The sequence below is a fragment of the Mustela nivalis genome (genome assembly GCF_964662115.1).
Source record: "Mustela nivalis genome assembly, chromosome: 1".
Classification (NCBI taxonomy): Eukaryota; Metazoa; Chordata; class Mammalia; order Carnivora; family Mustelidae; genus Mustela; species Mustela nivalis.
Window position 1 is genome coordinate 210871427 of NC_139020.1, and position 18833 is coordinate 210890259.

At 62.9% G+C, this 18833-nt stretch overlaps 2 protein-coding genes across 4 annotated transcripts; both read left to right on the forward strand.

Annotated features, from left to right (window-relative positions):
• Positions 1 to 405: 405 nt before the first annotated feature.
• On the forward strand, positions 406 to 7685 carry LRRC8E (leucine rich repeat containing 8 VRAC subunit E). Of its 2 annotated transcripts, none has more exons than XM_082691860.1 (3): positions 406 to 520; positions 3702 to 3844; positions 4423 to 7685. In XM_082691860.1, exons 2-3 carry the CDS (start codon positions 3707 to 3709, stop codon positions 6664 to 6666), a joined length of 2382 nt encoding a protein of 793 aa, XP_082547986.1. In that variant the 5' UTR covers positions 406 to 520; positions 3702 to 3706; the 3' UTR covers positions 6667 to 7685. The 2 variants fall into 2 exon arrangements, with proteins under 2 accessions (XP_082547986.1, XP_082547985.1); XM_082691859.1 differs by lacking the exon at positions 406 to 520 and adding an exon at positions 2179 to 3530.
• A 1257-nt stretch (positions 7686 to 8942) lies between these two features.
• Positions 8943 to 18666, forward strand: MAP2K7 (mitogen-activated protein kinase kinase 7). Of its 2 annotated transcripts, XM_082691898.1 has the most exons (12): positions 8954 to 9181; positions 10946 to 10993; positions 13933 to 14074; positions 14264 to 14330; positions 14447 to 14560; positions 14650 to 14769; positions 14912 to 15019; positions 15150 to 15329; positions 15433 to 15513; positions 15612 to 15754; positions 16238 to 16283; positions 16400 to 18666. In XM_082691898.1, the coding sequence occupies exons 1-12, from the start codon at positions 9058 to 9060 to the stop codon at positions 16532 to 16534; spliced, it is 1308 nt and encodes a 435-aa protein (XP_082548024.1). In that variant the 5' UTR covers positions 8954 to 9057; the 3' UTR covers positions 16535 to 18666. The 2 variants fall into 2 exon arrangements, with proteins under 2 accessions (XP_082548025.1, XP_082548024.1); XM_082691899.1 differs by lacking the exon at positions 10946 to 10993 and having other exon boundaries at positions 8943 to 9181.
• Positions 18667 to 18833: the final 167 nt, after the last annotated feature.

An 18833-nucleotide genomic window follows, 5' to 3' on the forward strand; every position in this document is an offset into this window, starting at 1 on the left:
CTCAGAGCAGGAAAAGGGAAACCCCCCTTGGTTCCCCAGACTCTGTTCACTGGTCCCTTGGCTATGCCTGAAGGTGGCTACACCTGGGGGAGGGGCGGGGGTGGGGAGGCTCGTCACCTGTTCCAGACAGGGTCTAAGCAGCCTGGATCCTGGAAGGAAGCCCCGAGGCTGGTTCTGGGAGCGCAGTCCCTCCGGGCCCCTCCGTTTCCCCGACTGCAGCCTGAGCCAAAGGTCTAAGACCCCCGCTCCTCCGGCCCGCCCCTCACCCACCGCGGGGAGAGCGGGGGCACGACTGCCCTCCTCCCACAACCCCTCCGCGCCGGGAGTTGGGGGCGACCTGAGAGGGCCCAGAGGGAGGCGGGGCCGGGCCGTCCTCGGGGCGGGCGGGCGGGGCGGCTCCCGGGCTCCTGTCCCGCCCGCCCGCCCTGACTCACCCAGGCCGGCCCGGGAACTCTGCGGGAGTCCCGGCCGCTCGGCTCCCAGGGACCCAGGAGTTGGGCCCAGCGTCCCAGCCGGAGCGGTGAGTAGATGGCTGTCTGTCCCCGGGGACGGGGCGGCGGGGCGCGGGTCTGGCCCGCATGGGGACCGCCCCAGGTGCCGCTGACCCTGGCGCCCGAGCCCGCGGCCCGCTGGGACGCACAATGAACTGGGGAGGGGGTGGGGGCGGCGAGAGACTCGGCCGTCGGCAGCCCGAGGGCGCCTGTCAGGGAGCGGGGTGGGGGTGGGGGGTCTGGGCTAGGACGGAACGAAGGTCAGCAGGATGGAGGACCCCCCCCCAATCCCCGGGGTCTTGATCCTGTTCCCCTCTCCTTGCCTGCTGGGGGAAAGAGACAGCGACAACTCACCTCTGCGAACCCCTCAGCGCCCCCAGAACCTCACCCCTTGGGATCCTCTCCAGGGTGTCCCATCCAGAACTCTTAAACCTCAAGACTCCCTCCGCTCCCAAGTCCTGCCTGGCAGTGCGGCTTGGAAACATACTAGGTTGGGAGTCCCCAAGCCGGGGCCTGGCCCAAGATCTGCTACTAAGATCCCCCCCCCCCCTCAGTTTCTCTCTTGTGTAAAAGTCAAAGATTGGACCCGTGTGTTCCAAAGCCTGTTTCAGGGCTGACAACTATCACTGTGTTTTCCCTGCCCATGAGCATGGGCTGTGGGTTGAGGGGGGGCCGGGACCAGGAGCACCCACCAGTGCCCTGTTTTGGGAGGCCACTTGGGAGCTCCGGGGAGGGCCTGAGAGAGCAGAAGCAGGGGTGAGTTACGGATGGGTGGAGCTCGGGCTGGGCCTGGTGGTTAGGTGGACCAGGACCCTCCAGCCTGGCCATCCGAGCAGCTGCCGACCGCCCATCTGCTCTGCCGGAGCTCCCCTCTGAGGGTCTCCTGGAGAAGACACGGTGGCATCTCAGCAGAGGTTCTCACCCACAAGCGTACAAGGCGGTGTGGGGGGGGGTGCTACCAGGCAGATGAGACTTGGGGGTTACGCCTTAAATACCACTGGTAGCTGTGAAACCTCCAGCTGATTATTTCCCTCCTTGAGAGTCTGGAAAATGAGGGTTGCAACACCCTCCCTCCGAGAGTTGGGATGAAAGGAGGTCCTGGAAGCATCTGGTGGCCATAAGGATCGTGTGGCCCAGTGGCTGTTTTCCTCCGGACTCCCCTTCCCTCAAGCCCTCCGCCCTGGGGCCCAGCTCAGACAAAGTGGGGGGGCCATCTTGTGTCTGTGGAAGCTTAATGGCAGGTTCGGGCCATCCAGTTTGAGTCATGGAGACAGATAATGATAACCCCCCTGTCTGCCTCCGATGGTGTTGTGTATGTATACCTTGTTCCGTGAGAGCCACAGGACCTTCCACTGGGGACCCTGGGTGTCTCTGCCTTGTTGCCTTTGATTGCAGTCCTGGTATGGTGGGCGCTAGAGCTCCTGGCCAGGCGAGATGGACGCAGGCAGAACGTTGGTCCCTGCCCATGTATTTTTGCCACAGCCCCCAGAAGTGCTCTCCTTAGGTTGAACAGCGGAGTGGGGTCCCTCACAGGGACAGGTCCCCAGCAGCTGGCTCCCGGCTCTCCCCTCAGCTCAGCGTGTACATCCAGGCGCACACTCCAGAATGCCCCCAGGTGTCCCCTTGGATGGCTGCCGTGTACATTGGGGCCCCCCGGGCATGAGCCCCACGTGTTTAAGATTCCCCAGGGACTGGACTGATACACACAGTGTTCCTTTTAGGACCGGGTGTCACAGTGAGAGTGAAGGATGGGGCACTGTGGGAGGGAGCCTCGGTTCTGTCTGAGCACCCCCTGTCTGCGTGCCCGGTTGGGGTGAGTCAGGGCCTGAGTCAAGGGGCCCTGCCCCTGCCATCCCAAAGTGAGGGCCTCTGATGGGATTAGAAGGTGTGGTGGACTGCCCCGCCCTCAGCCTGGTGGGCAGAACCCGCATCCTGTATCCTTGCCCACCTCCACCCCATCCCCACCCAGGAGCCAACCCAAGGCCTCACTGACCTGGGGACCAACAAAAAGGAGGGTCGGAGGGAAATGTCGAGTAACTGACTGAGGTGTGGGCCAAGGCCAGGTTCCCCTCCCCTAGGAAATGGGTGAGAGGCTGGGGGACCCGTTGATGGCCCGGATGCCTCCCTCCCTTGCCCAGTCGCCGGGAACCCCATATGGGAAAACTGGCAGGGTAGAGGAGCACGGATGCTGGGAGGGGCGGTCCAGCCTCGGAGGCCCCTGAGAAGCAGTGCAGGTCTTGCTGCCTCACTTTCCTTCTGTTCAGCCTCAGGGCGCTGGGCAGGGAGGCTCCCTGTGGGAGGCAGGCTCCCCCCCCACCTCCCTGCTTGGGAGGGTGATGTCCCAGCCTGGGGCCCACGCCCCCATGTGACTTGCTCCTGGCCGTCTGTATCTGAAATAATGATACCTTGGTCTAAAATGAAACCCAGGGACAGACAGAGTGGGCCGGCCGCCCTGCCCCAGTCCGGGCTGTAGGTGTCACTCTGGCTTCTCCCTGTGTTTTCCATTTCCTGATCCTCTGCCCTCCAGGCATCCTGGCACCCCCTACCCAGGCTTCTGTTTTCTGCCTCTGATTCTGGGCACCAACCCCTGTAGAAACCCAGGTGTCCTAGTGCTCCCTCCCCCTAACTGACCAGCCTTCGGTTTTGCCACTCCCTGCCCCTCGGGCCCTGTAACCAGAGCCAGGCTCCAGCCGGCTTTTCCGGTTGGAGGTTGGAGGTGGTGCCCGGAGCGCCCCTGAAGAGGGTGGGGGGCCCACACCCCGGAAGTTCTGAGCCTGCCTCAGACGCGCTCTGGCCCAGTGGCAGAGAGAGCTGGGGCTGGGTGTCTGGAGTCAGAGCCGCAGAGCGAGCGCTTCGGGCTCTGCATCGAGGGTGGGCGGCGGCTGCGTTCTGGGAGAGCGCCACACGGGCCAGCTGGGGGACTGCGGCCCTGTGGACTGCGGGTCCTGACCTCTGAAAGGGCCAGCAGCGTCAGATGGGAGCGAGGAAGCCGGGGAGCAGTAGTGGGAAGAACAGTAGGAGCTCGGCTCCAGGAAGGAGGTGAGGTCTGGGGCAGAGGGGAAGGGGGCACACAGCTCGTGCGCTCTGCCAGGCTGGGGCAGGCGAGAAGGCAAATTGGGAGCAGAGGCAGGTGTCCCGCTCGCTGGGGGCCCACGACCAGGTCCCCCCTCTTGAGGGTCTTTGCAACCCCTGCCTGCCCCTCCCCCGCAGGAAAGATGATTCCGGTGGCCGAGTTCAAGCAGTTCACGGAGCAGCAGCCCGCCTTCAAGGTGCTCAAGCCCTGGTGGGACGTGCTGGCTGAGTACCTCACGGTGGCTATGCTCATGATCGGGGTCTTCGGCTGCACTCTGCAGGTAAGGCGCTCTGCCGGGGCGGGGCGGGGCCTGGGGATTCCGGAAGTCTTCCTGCGGGGGTGCCACCGTTCTGGAGCCTGGAAGGGGGACATCAAAGCGTTGACGAGGGTTGTTTCCTTCCGTGGCTGTGAGGCAGAGGGAGCCTGCGTTCCCTGCCTCTCTCCTTCCCGGCTCTCCCGTGGCCTCTGACATCCCTTGGTGTATAGATGCCCGTAGCTCCTCTTCCCTGTGCATGTGTCTTTGTCCAAAGGACGTAAGGCCCACCTTAATGACATCACCTTAACTTGATCACGTGTGCTCTGCAAAGACTGATCTAGTCACAGGTATTAAGGGTTAGGACTTCAGGATCTTTTGCCAGGGCTAAGAGGGGGAGAGACCAAGCATCGCATTCAACCAAACTCCTTTTTTCAAAGACTGAGGTGCTTTCAGAGGCTTAGCGACTCTTCCAAAATCACAGCCAGCTGAGGACAGTCAGCAGGGCCTGGGGCTTCCTCCCACCTTCAGCCCACCTGCCCCCCTCACACCAGCTATCCAAGCCGACCCAGCTCCTTGATCCTCTTCCCTCGCCTCATTCCCAGGTGACACAGGACAAGATCATCTGTCTGCCCAGTCACGAACTCCGAGAGAATCTATCCGAAGCCCCATGCCAGCAGCTGCTGCCCCGGGGCGTCTCCGAGCAGATGGGGGGCCTCCGGGAGGTCAGCGGCCTCAAGAACAACTTGGACCTCCAGCAGTACAGCTTCATCAACCAGCTGTGCTACGAGACCGCCCTCCACTGGTACGCCAAGTACTTCCCCTACCTGGTCGTCATCCACACACTCATCTTCATGGTCTGCACCAGCTTCTGGTTCAAGTTCCCCGGCACGAGTTCCAAGATCGAGCACTTCATCTCCATTCTGGGCAAGTGTTTCGACTCGCCGTGGACCACGCGGGCCCTGTCCGAGGTCTCTGGGGACAACCACAAGGGCCCCGCTGCGGGACGGGCGACGGCGACCGTGGAGGCGTCCGCGGGGCCAGGAAAGGCAAGTGAGGGTGAGAAGGAAAAGGTGCTGATGGAGCCTGAGAAGGTGGTGACGGAGCCACCGGCCGTCACCCTGCTGGACAAGAAGGAGGGTGAACAGGCCAAGGCGTTGTTTGAGAAGGTCAAGAAGTTCCGCGTGCACGTGGAGGAAGGCGACATCTTGTACACCATGTACATCCGGCAGACGGTGCTCAAGGTCTGCAAGTTCTTCGCCATCCTGGTCTACAACCTGGTCTATGTGGAGAAGATCAGTTTCCTGGTGGCCTGCAGGGTCGAGACCTCGGAGGTGACAGGCTACGCCAGCTTCTGCTGCAACCACACCAAGGCCCACCTCTTCTCCAAGCTGGCGTTCTGCTACATCTCTTTCGTGTGCGTCTACGGGCTGACCTGTCTCTACACCCTCTACTGGCTTTTCCACCGGCCCCTCAAGGAGTACTCCTTCCGCTCGGTGCGGGAGGAGACCGGCATGGGGGACATACCGGACGTCAAGAATGACTTCGCTTTCATGCTCCACCTCATCGACCAGTATGACTCGCTCTACTCCAAGCGCTTCGCCGTCTTCCTCTCCGAGGTCAGCGAGAGCCGCCTGAAGCAACTCAACCTGAACCACGAGTGGACGCCCGAGAAGCTTCGGCAGAAGCTGCAGCGCAACGCCCGCGGCCGGCTCGAGCTGGCCCTCTGCATGCTCCCGGGGCTGCCCGACACCGTCTTCGAGCTCAGCGAGCTGGAGGCGCTGCGGCTGGAGGCCATCTGTGACGTCACGTTCCCCCCGGGCCTCTCGCAGCTGGTGGGCCTGCAGGAGCTCAGCCTGCTGCACTCGCCGGCCAGGCTGCCCTTCTCCTTGCAGGTCTTCCTGCGGGACCGCCTCAAGGTCATCCGCGTCAAGTGCGAGGAGCTCCGCGAGGTGCCCCTGTGGGTGTTTGGGCTGCGGGGCCTGGAGGAGCTGCACCTCGAGGGGCTCTTCCCCCCGGAGCTGGCTCGGGCGGCGACCCTTGAGAGCCTCCGGGAGCTAAAGCAGCTCAAGGTGCTATCTCTGCGGAGCAACGCCGGCAAGGTGCCCGCCAGCGTGACGGACGTGGCCGGCCATCTGCAGCGGCTCAGCCTGCACAACGATGGGGCCCGCCTGCTGGCCCTTAACAGCCTCAAGAAGCTGGCGGCGCTGCGGGAGCTGGAGCTGGTGGCCTGCGGGCTGGAGCGCATCCCCCACGCCATCTTCAGCCTGGGCGCGCTGCAGGAACTGGACCTCAAGGACAACCACCTGCGGTCCATCGAGGAGATCCTCAGCTTCCAGCACTGTCGCAAGCTGGTCACGCTCAGGCTGTGGCACAACCAGATCGCCTATGTCCCCGAGCACGTGCGGAAGCTCCGGGGGCTCGAGCAGCTCTACCTCAGCCACAACAAGCTGGAGACCCTGCCCAGCCAGCTGGGCATGTGCTGCAGCCTCCGCCTGCTGGACATCTCCCACAATGGGCTGCGCTCCCTGCCCCCTGAGCTGGGCCTCCTCCAGAACCTGCAGCACCTCGCTCTGTCCTACAATGCCCTGGAGGCCCTGCCCGACGAGCTCTTCTTCTGCCGCAAGCTGCGGACGCTGCTCCTGGGCTACAACCACCTGAGCCAGCTCTCGCCCCAGGTGGGGGCCCTCAGAGCCCTCGGGCGCCTGGAGCTCAGGGGCAACCGCTTGGAGGTGCTGCCAGAAGAGCTTGGCAACTGCGTGGGGCTCAGGAAAGTGGGGCTCGTGGTAGAGGATGCCCTTTACGAGGGCCTGCCAGCAGAGGTGCGGGAGAAACTGGAGGAGGAATGAAGCGAAGGTGGGGAAGGTTGGGGTAGAGGCCTTCTGGATGCTTCCACGCCAGAGTCTCTGCTGCTGTCTTCAAGAGAGGTGGCCAAGACGGCCCAGGCCAAGAGAGGAGGAACAGACACATCAGCCTCGTGGGGTCCAGGCAAGATCCTGGGGCTGGTCTGAGAAGAGACGGGAGGCCGTGGATTTGGGGTGGAACGTCAGAGAGGGATTAACTCAGTCCTTGGATTCTCAGGCTAAAACCACACCTGTGTCTTTGGCTGGCTGGCTGGCCTGCCCCGCCCGTGGACATTCTAGCTCAATTAGTGCCATATAAGGGGGTGCGGCACATCCCAATGGGATTTTAACCCTCCCCCCGCCCTGGACCAAAAACAGCTTCTATCTGGGGTCCTCTCCCAAGGAGGGGACACAGACACAGGAGACCGGCGACCCTCACCCCCAGCTTTGATGCCAATCCCTTATTTAGAAGTTGTTTGCTACGTACACGTGCACTCAGAAAAATGGTTCTCACATTTGGCTACGCATCAAAATCAACATCCCCAAAACAAAACATCTTGGGCCCCACCCCTGAAAGACTGACTCAGGTCTGGCTGGAGACCAGGAACCTGACTGTCAGTAAGCATCCCAGGTAATTCTAATGAAGGTGGTCCTAGGTCTGTATGTTGGGAATTGTGGGCCTCCAGAATCTGGATGTCCAGTGCAGGGATTCTGAACCCTTTTTAAGTCCTAGACTTTTGTAAACATCTGACAAAAGCTGGGCACCTCCTTTCCCAGGAAAATGCTCAGGTACACATACATGCAAATTTCCACAAGCGACTTCAGGCAGGCAGCAGATTCCCCCAGACGTCCCAGAGGGCCATTCATGGACATCCGAAGGATGGCAGACTCCAGGGTTCAGAACGCCTGCGATGGAGGTTACATTCTTCTGAGCACAGGCAGGAACTTGTCTTTCAAATACTCCCTGTATGAGGGAGCATCTATCAGAGGATGCTCAATAAATAATACGAATTATGAAAACTAAACTTCTGATCTCTGGTATCCATTCTGTTGTCTAAGCCTTCCATTTCACCAGACCGGTCGGTTATAGGCAAGCAGTGATACTCACCTGCCAGCATCGAGGGTATGAGTTTTTCTGTCCTGGAAGCAGAGGCAGAGCGATCTTGATTTACCAGGAGAAATGACGTGGCATCCTCTGCCTACCTATTTTCTGGAGAACCCCTTTTCCTCTACATTATCTGTTAGTTCTCCAGACCCCACTCTCTTGTACCGGTTTGACTCGTCAGTTGTCACCACAGAAGTTCCCACAAGGCTTCATCGCCCACCAGTGTTCCTGTGCTGGACCAGGAGTATGTGGGGCATATGGGACAGGCCGCCTGACCCTGACCTCCTGCAACTGGACACCACGAGGTGTCTCCAAAATGTGAGCCTCTTCCTGGCAACTGAGAGCAGAGGCAAACTGCTTTCCGAAAACCAGGATTCCAGCTGGGGACATTTTCCGAGGCACTCATCACACTAGCTAAGCCTCGGGGAAGACAGGCTGAGGGGCATTAACACCAAGGCCCATTTTCTGCATTGCCCAGGAGCAGGGCTCACATTCTGGGGCTGGAAGAAGAAGGAAAGTCTTGAAATACCCGATTTGGGTCTGACCTGGAACTCTGGCCATGACCCTGGCCGTGTCCTCGAGATCAGGGGTCATGCCGCTGGTCCTAGAGACCCTACAGTGACGGAGCCCTACCCCGCCCCTCCCGCCAGTCCTTGCCCAACCCCGAGCTTGCTGAAATAGAAAGGGCTCCCCACGGGCGCCTAATTATGGTGAGAAGGCAGCAATTAAGCCTAACAGGGATCCTAATGAAGCACTGTCCCAGACGAGAAAGGCAGTTGTGAGGGAGCGTGGGTGCCAGAGAACCGGCCGGGCGGGGAAGAGCGAAAACAACGCTGGGGAGGACACACAGCAGTAAGCTACTCCCGGGAACAGCGGCAAAAGAGCGGGCCAAGCTTGCGCATGCGTAAAAAAGGCCACGCGCGGGATCGCGTCTACCCCTCCGTACGCAGGCGCACCGAACCCCCCCCCGCCCCCGCCTTTCTCTGCAAAACAGTGTGAATGGATTTCCACACAGCGCCTCCCGAGAGTGCGCTCGGAATCAGCGCGTGCGCTTCACGGTGAGAGGCGTTGCACGCTGCCAGACGCGAGCTCTAGGTGGCGTCAGCTCTCCCGCTGGGAAGAAGCACGCATGCTCAGAGGTTAGGTACGAGGCATGGGCGAGCGCGCGCCGCGGGCATGCGCCATGCAGGGAGAGACGGCGGCTCGGCGGGGTCATCCGGACGCAGGCGCAGTGCGGTGTTTGTCTGCCGGACTGACGGGCGGCCGGGCGGTGCGCGGCGGCGGCGGGGAAGATGGCGGCGTCCTCCCTGGAGCAGAAGCTGTCCCGCCTGGAAGCAAAGCTGAAGCAGGAGAACCGCGAGGCCCGGCGGAGGATCGACCTCAACCTGGATATCAGCCCCCAGCGGCCCAGGCCCAGTAAGCACGGCGGCGTGGGGGAGGGGGCGGGCGGGGCGGGGCGCGCGCCGCGATAAGCCCCGCCCCCGTCGTCAGGCCCCGCCCCCGCTTCCGGGGCGCTCTTGCTCCTCCTCCTCTCCGCCCCATACCCCCTGCTGTCTGTTCGCAGGGAGAGGGTCACGGTGACCCGGGGGGCGTGGGGCCGCGGGCTCCCGGGCAGTCCTCCCCCAACGTAGGGGTTTCCCCTTACGGGGACTACGAGCCCAGTTACCCGGCCCCGGGGCAAGGCCCCCCACCACCTGATGACCCGCCCCCTCACCGTGATTCTCGGAGCCTGTGTCCCCGTCACCTACCCGGAGCCGCGGCTCCCCCTAATCCACGCGACCGTGACCACATGCAGATTCCCGGCAAACGCGGACACCTCTGCCGACCAGATGATTTCGCTGCTGCCATCTCAGTGCCCGGCAGGAAGCCCCTTTTCCTCTTCTGCACCTGGGTCCTTGTCATATGGTTCCGTGGACGATCCACTCACACCCACACACAGGCACACCCGGCCCGGGTGACCCCTGAGGTCATAGGACCCCATATAACTCCCTATTCCTGCGAACTCCTTCCCGGTGGCTGTGCCTGGGAATCCCTTTTTCCCAGGCTGGGCCCTTGTCATTGGGCCTAGCAGGCCCTGTCCCGTGCATACCCTACCCGCATACACCAGGCACCCTCAGACTCTTCTGACTGGTTTCATTGCCGCTGTCTTGGGGACTGTTCTAGCTTCTCCAAAATTACACACCCAACCCCCAGCCTGGCAACGTTTCATCACCTGGACTCCAGGGACTCCCTCTTCCCTGCACACCCACACTCACCTAGCCTAAGGATACCCGAGGCGAGTGTGTGATAACTCGGCCTCCCAGACCACGTACCGCTTGTCTCCGATCCCGCTCTCTCTGTGACCACCTCCCTGGTGTCTTACCATCTGAATTCAAAAGCTGCTGCTCCTTCCCCCAACACCTGGCCTGGGATGCACCTGGCCTGGGATTACCCCAGCCAGTCTGCTTTCTTTGTTAGGTCCCACAGGACGCCCCCCCCCCTAAATCCCCCAGCTAGAGCGCATCAGATCTTCACCCTCCCCACACACCTGACGAATGGTACCCCACCACACACTTTGTGTCTCTCGAGCTGGCAAATTGGCCTCTTTGGTGCTTCTCCTGATATGATCCTTGTAGCTTATGTAGCTCCTAAGGGGTCCTCCGGGTAGGAGGGGGCACCCCTCCCCCGCCAGTCAGGGCATTGCAGTCATTCTCTGCTCACCCAGCCCGACCATCCCCGACCCCTGTGTGCGGTCCTTTCCTTGTCCTTCCCTCTTCTGACTTGGGGTAGTCGTGTGGGCTCCTCCCTGGGGCAGAAAGCCCTCCCAGGACTGGAGGTTCCCTACTGGGCTCTGCAGTGCTGCCTCCGCTAGCCCCAGCACGGTCGAGACAGGGCTGGGTATGGGGCCAGGGGTCCCTTATGGGGTGGCTGTCCCAGGTGCACAGTGAGGCACGGTGAGGCCCATGGCGGGCAGGTCCCTGAGGAGCCCCCTCCAGGCATGTGTGTCTGTGTCAGCTCCATCCATCCTCCCGGTCCTGCCATTTCTGTCGGTTTCTACCCGTCTCTGCAGTTTGGAGCCTCGCGCCTCCCCCCTCTTCCTCATTATGATTTGATTTCTTTTCTTTTGAACAAATCAGTTGTTTCTGTTGTGATTTATCGTGGTGTTGTTTTTTTTTTTTTTTCTTCCTTTTCCCCATCCAGTTATTGTGATCACTCTAAGCCCTGCTCCTGCCCCGTCCCAACGAGCAGGTACCAGCCTTTTTATCATCGTCGCTTGGACGTCTGCACCATTGACCTAACCGCTGCCCCCGCCGCAGAATACCCTCCCCTACCCCCCATGCTGTGTGTGCGCGTGCTCCTGTCACTCTTACTTTCTCTCCTTGCACACCATCAGTGATCAACAGTGTTCGGCCCACTTGGCCTCTTCTCTGTGCACTCACCTTCCACTCCTCCCTTCCTGGTGGGCTCAGTTTTGGACTCCTGGAAGAGGAAGTGAGCTCCTTTACCCACCGGGAGTCCGCCGCCTGTGAGAGGTCACGTGTGTGCATGCGTGTGTAAGGGAGAAAGAGAAGGTTGAGTCAGGCCGTCGGGCTGTTCCTGTTGATTTGTTTCAACAACACAGCAAACACATGTCGCTCCACTCTGGGGACACAGCGGCGGACGGAATGGACCAAGGGCCCCTTGTCGCGTGGCTGACAGTCACGGACAGTGAGCACTTTCCCAGTGTGGAAGAAGCGGAGAAAGCAGCGATGCCTTGTAGAAAAGGCCAGGTCTGCAGGGGGTGGTTGGTCAGGGAGGCCTCTGGAGAAGCTGGGATACGAGCCCAGGCTCGTGGGAGGCAGGGAGCCCGTGAACGAAGGTAGAGGAAGCAGCCGGCAGGGTCCTGAGTGCGGTTGCTTGTGGGTGCGGAGCAGGTGTGTGCAGGGTGTGTGTGTGTGTGTGTGTGTGTGTGAGAGAGAGAGAGAGAGAGAGCTGGAGAGACAGACACACATCTGGGGGGTCTGGCCCTGTTGGCCCTTGTGTAGGTGGAACTAGATGGTGTGTGTGTGTGTGTGTGTGTGTGTTAAGACAGCGTGGGGCTGGTTCTGTTCAGGGCTCTCGGCATATTGTCTGTATGTGTGTGCGTGGGGGCTGGTTGTGCCATCCCGTGTGTGTGTGTGTGTGCGTGCATGTATGTTGGACTGACAGCCCGGTATGTCTGTGGCTCCTGTTGGTCCTGTGTTCCCATGCGCTTTCTTATTCTCTCTCTCTTTCTCTTATTCAGCCTCTCGCTCTCACTGTGCCCTCCTGACCTGCCACGTGGCCTCTCACCACCTCTGTAACCTCCATTCTCAGAGCCTTTGTGTACCTCCTCCCTTCGCCCACCTTAGCCCCCCTCAGGTCCCCACCGTGTTTCAGTTGTAGGGCCACTGGCAGTGTCTCCCCCCCACCCCCAGAAGCGTGCAGAGGGTCGGGGTGTGGTTCTCACCCCAGAGAGGAGATGACCATGCAGGGCAGAAAAGGGGCCCAGATATCTCTCAGGGGGCGAGAGCCTGGCAGTGTCGCCAGAGAGTCCAGGCACAGGGGAGCACGGGGGCCCCTCAGGTGCCCCTGAGGTTGCTGAGCCAGAGACAGAGGGATCAGGACTCCGGCCATGACAGAGGAGTGCAGCAGGGACGTGACAAAGCCAGGGCCTAGAGCGACAGGGAGGGAGCACAGGAGGCTCCCTGGGGTCCCCAGAGCTCTTCTTTTGCTCTGAGCAGACCCCACCAAGACCTGTGTCCCTTCTGCGGCTGCAGGCTAGGATCACGGACCTGCTCCCTCACTCTGGACGTGGTCTGGGCCCGGGGTAACGGGGCGGAGAAAGTACCGAGACGGCAGCAATTCAAACGTATTCGTCTGTGTCCCCGGGTCACTGTCCATGGGCCCGCGTCACAAGGCGCTTGCAGAACTGTGGGAGGAGAGCGTGGACCGCGGCAGGAGGTGTAGGCAGAGAAGGGGGCATCAACTGAGGGTCGTGGGACGGTGGCCCCAGGCCTCCCGGCCGTTCTCCATAGGACGGTTCTCTTTTGGCCCCACTTAGAGACACTTGCAGCCAGTGCCCTCCACGGTTAGGGACCCCCTTTTAGAGCATCTGGGCTACGAGGGTTCAGTGGAGGATCATCTGTCTTCTCCAGGGGCCACACGGGTCTCTGCTCCCACCCTCCTGGCAGCCCGTCCAGGGAGGATCCCAGCCCCTCTGGGAACCTACTGTCCTGTCCCGGGCCCCTGTCTGGCCTATCTCTGCAGTGCCTCCTCTGGGCAGCTGGGCCCCGAGTCTTGGCTCCCATCTGTCTGTCTGTCTCCTGCCCTCCTGATCCCCGAATGCCGCCTGCCCATCCTGGGGTGCCCGCTGCCTGCCCGCTGCCTGCCCGCCTGCGTGGAGCATGCCCAAGCTGTCCGCATGCAGGCTGCTGAGAAGACCCCCCGCTGGCCCATTCCCCACCCCCAGCCCCAGCCCGCCGGCCCTTGGCGGGGGCTGTGCCACCAGAATCCCCTCACCCCAAGGACACAGGTCCAGCCTGGGGTCCTGCCCCCATCCATTGGCCCCAGCTTTGCAGGCCAAACTGGGAGGCTCAGAGATGAGCCTACTGGCTAGAGGGTGGCCCTCCCTGACCCTGGAACAGAACGTGGGGCCAGGCAGCCGGAAGGAAGCATGGGGCCCTCGCCCACTGGCTCCCTGGGATGGTCTTGCCTGATTCTTAATGGGCAGCCGAGTTCAGTGCTGCCGTCAGGGCCAGAACCCAGGCTGATCCTAGCGGGCATTCCCTCCTCGCATGGTCCGGAGTGTGGGCGCTGTGGCCCTGGGCCAGCTTCCTGGGCAGAGGTGGGGAGGAAAGGGGCATATCGGGCGGGCCGCCTGGCTGAAGGATGTCATCAGTCCCTGGGCCGCGATCCCGTGTCAGCACAGACTTGGGGACAACCCCTTAGCCTCTGGAAACCACCCCTCCCTGCCAGCCCACGCCATCTTCTTCCAGGTCAGGGGGGCGGGAGAAGGCACTCTGAGAGTGGTCAGGGAGACCCTAGCTCCTCCAGCCCAGTGGGGTGGGGGGTGGGGGGTCTGTGCTGGCCTACCTGATGCCAGGAAGGGGGAGACCAGAGTCCCAAGGCCCCAGAGTGCCAGGTGGTGGCTAACCCCCTCTCACTCCTGGTTCTCACCCCCCACCCAGCCCTCCAGCTCCCGCTGGCCAATGATGGGGGCAGCCGCTCACCGTGCTCCGAGAGCTCCCCACAGCACCCCACACCCCCTGCCCGGCCCCGCAACATGCTGGGGCTTCCATCAACCTTGTTCATGCCCCGCAGCATGGAGAGGTGAGCTGTTGGAACGGGGGCGGCTGGCCAGTGCGGGGAGGGGGTCAGGAGAGGATGTGGGGAGGGCCACTTCACCTGTCCTAGGGAGGAGGGTGGTTAAATCTGTGGGAACCCCTGTGGGTCAGGAACCGGGGTGGCCTCGGTTTGGTTGGGACCGTCCCCCACTAAGACCTCCGTCGTGTCTCCCAGCATTGAGATTGACCAGAAGCTACAGGAGATCATGAAGCAGACCGGCTACCTGACCATCGGGGGCCAGGTACCACCCTGGCCCTGGCCCCCTGGGGGGTGGGCAGGCACACCACGGGGCTAGGTCTTGGGGTGGGGGCGGTGCCGAGGCCCGGCCCATCCTCCAGCTCTGGCTGTCCTGGCCAGCGCTACCAGGCCGAGATCAACGATCTGGAGAACCTGGGGGAGATGGGCAGCGGCACTTGCGGCCAGGTGTGGAAGATGCGCTTCCGGAAGACGGGCCACGTCATCGCCGTCAAGGTGAGCCCCACCCCACGTGAGCCCCGTCCGGAGAACCGACCCCCACTCCTCCCCACTTGCGGGCTGAGGCTCCCCTGGTCCTCGTGCAGCAAATGCGGCGCTCGGGGAACAAGGAGGAGAACAAGCGGATCCTCATGGACCTGGACGTGGTGCTCAAGAGCCACGACTGCCCCTACATCGTGCAGTGCTTCGGCACGTTCATCACCAACGTGAGCGCTGGCAGGCGGCCGCGGATGCTCCCCTGTCCCCCGGGGCTCTGCTGGTCTCCTCCTTCCTGGGCGGAGTCCACGTGGGGTGGGCGGGAGTTGGGGGGTGCAGCCGCCCCCAAGCCTCCCTGTGCTGCGCCTGCAGACGGACGTCTTCATCGCCATGGAGCTCATGGGCACGTGTGCGGAGAAGCTCAAGAAGCGGGTGCAGGGCCCCATCCCCGAGCGGATCCTGGGCAAGATGACGGTGGCGGTAAGTGGACCGGGCAGGGGTGCGGCTGGCCGGGTGCTTCCGCCACCATTCCCCCACCCACCCACCTGCTCTGTCCTCCTGTCACCGGCGTCCTCCCGTCACCCGTGCTGTCCCGCTGTCCCCGCTGCAGATCGTGAAGGCGCTGTACTACCTGAAGGAGAAGCACGGCGTGATCCACCGAGACGTCAAGCCCTCAAACATCCTGCTGGACGAGCGGGGCCAGATCAAGCTCTGTGACTTTGGCATCAGCGGACGCCTGGTCGATTCCAAGGCCAAGACGCGCAGCGCCGGCTGTGCCGCGTACATGGCGGTGAGTGGGGCCCCCGACGCGCAGCGCTTGGGTGGGTGGGCCTGGGGGATCCAGGTGACACACCGGACCCGGGGGTACATCCTCCCCTTCTGCTCCCCGGCAGCCGGAGCGCATAGACCCTCCGGACCCCACCAAGCCGGACTATGACATCCGGGCCGACGTATGGAGCCTGGGCATATCCTTGGTGAGTGGGGGGCCCCCGCCGTTTGAGGATGCAGAGGGAGGCGGGAAGGGAGAGGAGGAACCCGTCCTCAGCCCCACCGGCCCCGCCGTCTCTTCTAGGTGGAGCTAGCGACGGGACAGTTTCCCTACAAGAACTGCAAGACAGACTTTGAGGTCCTTACCAAAGTCCTCCAGGAAGAGCCCCCGCTCTTGCCCGGGCACATGGGCTTCTCAGGGGACTTCCAGTCCTTTGTCAAAGACTGGTGAGGGGCCCCTGCCTCCCCGCCCCCGCCCCCCCGGGGAGGTGGGGCGAGGGGTCAAGGACGCAGGTGCTTAGAGTCGCCAGCTAGGGATGTTGGGGCTGGGGGGACGACCACGGAGCAGCCCCCCACCCACACCAGAAGGCAGGCCCTCCCAGCAGGGGTGCGGGTAGAAGCTGGCCCTTCGCGGGGTGGGGTTGGGGGGCTGTGTGTCCAGCCCCTGCGAGCCGAATTCTGCCTGCACAGGGGCTGCATTTGCTCGTCCCACGGGAGCCCCACTCACCTGTCCCACAAGCCCTTCACAGTCCAGGTTGGGCTTCCGTCGCAGGCCGGATTCCTAAGTGTAGGGCTCCGGGGCCTCAGGCTTCAGCAAGCAGCCCCAGGTCACGGGTGCCCACCCCCTCCAAGCCGGGACACCGAGACCGAGCGCCCGGCTGCCCCTCCTTCCCCGGCTCTTACTCCTCTTTCCTGCTCCTCCTCTTCCAGCCTTACTAAGGATCACAGGAAGAGACCAAAGTATAATAAGCTACTTGTGAGTACCTGGGGCCCCTCCCCACCCCTCCCTCTCCTCCGGACCCCCCTCCCCCAGGGGCGGAGCTGCCGCTGGGCTCCTCCCCCCGTCCTCAGCCCCGCCCCTCGGCCCCGCAGGAACACAGCTTCATCAAGCACTACGAGATGCTGGAGGTGGACGTCGCGTCCTGGTTCAAGGACGTCATGGCGAAGACCGAGTCACCGAGGACGAGTGGAGTCCTGAGCCAGCACCACCTGCCCTTCTTCAGGTAGCCACGTGGTGGCGGCCAGCCCCACTGGGGGCCAGGGGCATGGCCACAGGCCCCCCCTTCCCCATCTGGCCACCCAGCTGCCCGCCAGGGGAGACCTGGGACCTGGACAGCTGCTGAGGGCCGAGGACAGAAAGTAGGGGGGGCGCCGACCCAGCCCCGACCCCCTGCCCACCAGCCGTGGACAGATGGGCTCGCCAGGCCCCAGCCCCTCCCGTCCCCGGGGTCAGCCGGCCTCCCCGGGTCAGCCGGCCGTGCGCGTCCCCCTGACAGACACTGTGAACGGAAGACAGCAGGCCACGCGCAGACTCGCTATTTATTCAGTCGTAACCTCTGGGCTGGGGCGGCCCCCAGGGCCCGGGAGAGAGCCGCCCGTCCCGCCCCTCCCCGCGCATTCGCCCCTCCCTCCCACCCCCCTGCCGTGTGCCTGCCCCTCCGCCGCTGCCTCCCTCCGCAGACATGCTCCCTGCCGCCGCCTCCCTCTCTCCTCCCTTCTACCTCTCTGGCTTTCCCCGTCTCCCTCCCTGCCTCTGCCTCTCTCCTGCCCACACCTGGGCTCTGCCCACGCCCCCCAGCGGGACTCCTGGGTCCACTTAGGTCTCCGGCAGTGGCGAATCAGTCAGCTGGTGCCCTCGCCCCAGGAAGGCAGGCTGGGCCTTACGACTGCAGCTGGGCCTGGGCTGGTCTCTTTCTCTCTCTCTCTCTCTCTTTGATCTCAGGGGGTCCTTTTTGGAGTTTATTGTATTTTATTGTACTTGGTGGGGTGTTTGGGGTGGGGGGGGCAAAGAGCTTGTTCTCATGGGGTTTGTCGGTACCTTCAGAAACTTTTACCAAAGTCATGTTTAGCTGCTTGTGGTGGAGCCCCCAACCGCCTGTGGGTATAGGCGTCTGGGGCAGGGGTTGGGGGGTTGGCGAGCCCCAAAGGTGGGCTCTGGGGGGCTCCTCTTCCCTTGGGGCCAGCCCTTGCGGCTGGAGACTGGCCACAGCTGGGGTGGGGTGAGTTGAGGACCTCAGGGGGCGTGGAGGGAGCCCAAGGGGCGGCGGCCACACAGGGTGGCCTTCAGGGAAGGCGGGCGCAGGGCCCAGTGAGGGCAGCGGACGCTGCTGCGGCAGGGACGTGGTAGAGGGGCTCAGTGGCAGGAGCGGAGGCCCGGGGGCCCTGGGGCCCCGGGGAGGCAGGAGAGAGGGTACAGGGGGCGGGTGTGGGGGTTCGAGGACGTGAGACAGGACAGAGGTGGGGCTGGCTGAGGGCTGGGCGTGTGCAGGCAGGGACGCCCTTGGAGTGCCCCTGAGCACCCCTGGACTCCCCCAGAGCTGGCCAGTGCGCCCTGCGCCCTCTGCAGCAGCCCCAGTGGGAAGGGGGTGTGTTTCCTTTTTGTTGGTGATGCATGCAAATCAAGTGGACAGCAAAACAAAACAAAAAACACAAACAGAAACCCACAGAACCACAAAACCAACCAACAGCAAAGGTGAGGAGCTTGGCCGGCCACGGACGCCGTCTGGGCCGAGGCGTCACTGTATCCCGTCTGTCCTGTCCACTCTCACTCCCGCTCCTTAACTCCGAAACGCCGCATGTTCAAAAGTACAGAGTTCTCTGCTCTCTGCCCCCTGCCCCGGAGGGGGACAGCCGCCTTCTCTTGCCCCGTCCCCTTTGTGAGGGGATGGGGGCAGGGTGGGGGGCCCACAGGTCTGGTCCCCCACCCTCCCTCACCTGGCCCAGCCAAGGAGCGGGGGAGGCCTTTGTGGGTAGCTGGAAGGTTCCGTGGCTGGGCCCAGGGCCAGCGGAGGCCCTGGGCCAGCCACCTGGATTTATTTTTATTTAACTATTTTCTGTTTTGTGAGTGTGTCTGCCCGTCCCTGCCCCCCTTCCGCGCGAAGTGGGGGTTCTGGGGGAACCTCTTCTTCCCTCTGCCTCTTTCCTGTCCTCCTTCCGTCGCCAGTCACCAGCCATCCTTCTTGACCAGGCAGAGGGCGGAGCGGGCAGGCAGGGGCCTGGGGTGGCCTGGCCCGGGCTGCCGGCCCTCGACCCCTCCTTCTCTGGTCGCCAGTATTCCCCCCCACACCCTTTTTAAAAAACGAAATGCCCTTGTTTGTAAGCCCTTAGCCGCTTGAGAATAAACCGTCCCTCTTCTTCCACTGAGTCTGTGGTTTGTCTTCAGCTCGGCAGGCCCAGGCAGCAAGAGGTGGGAAGGAGCTGTGAGCTCTGACCTTGGCGGGGGGGCGGGGGGGGGGAGAGCCGTGCCCCTCTGGGGGAAGGGGCCTCTGCTCAGGGGGAGACTGAAGCCCAGCGGGGCCGGTAGGGT

What these genes read in the sequence shown, in the direction of transcription:
- MAP2K7 (XM_082691898.1), top strand. Translation starts at nt 9,058, where the DNA reads ATGGCGGCGTCCTCCCTGGAGCAGAAGCTGTCCCGCCTGGAAGCAAAG. An exon ending in GCCACGTCATCGCCGTCAAG is followed by an intron (nt 14,561 to 14,649) that starts GTGAGCCCCACC and finishes GTCCTCGTGCAG; the next exon opens with CAAATGCGGCGCTCGGGGAA. An exon ending in TCGGCACGTTCATCACCAAC is followed by an intron (nt 14,770 to 14,911) that starts GTGAGCGCTGGC and finishes CTGCGCCTGCAG; the next exon opens with ACGGACGTCTTCATCGCCAT.
- LRRC8E (XM_082691860.1), top strand. Translation starts at nt 3,707, where the DNA reads ATGATTCCGGTGGCCGAGTTCAAGCAGTTCACGGAGCAGCAGCCCGCC. An exon ending in TCTTCGGCTGCACTCTGCAG is followed by an intron (nt 3,845 to 4,422) that starts GTAAGGCGCTCT and finishes CCTCATTCCCAG; the next exon opens with GTGACACAGGACAAGATCAT.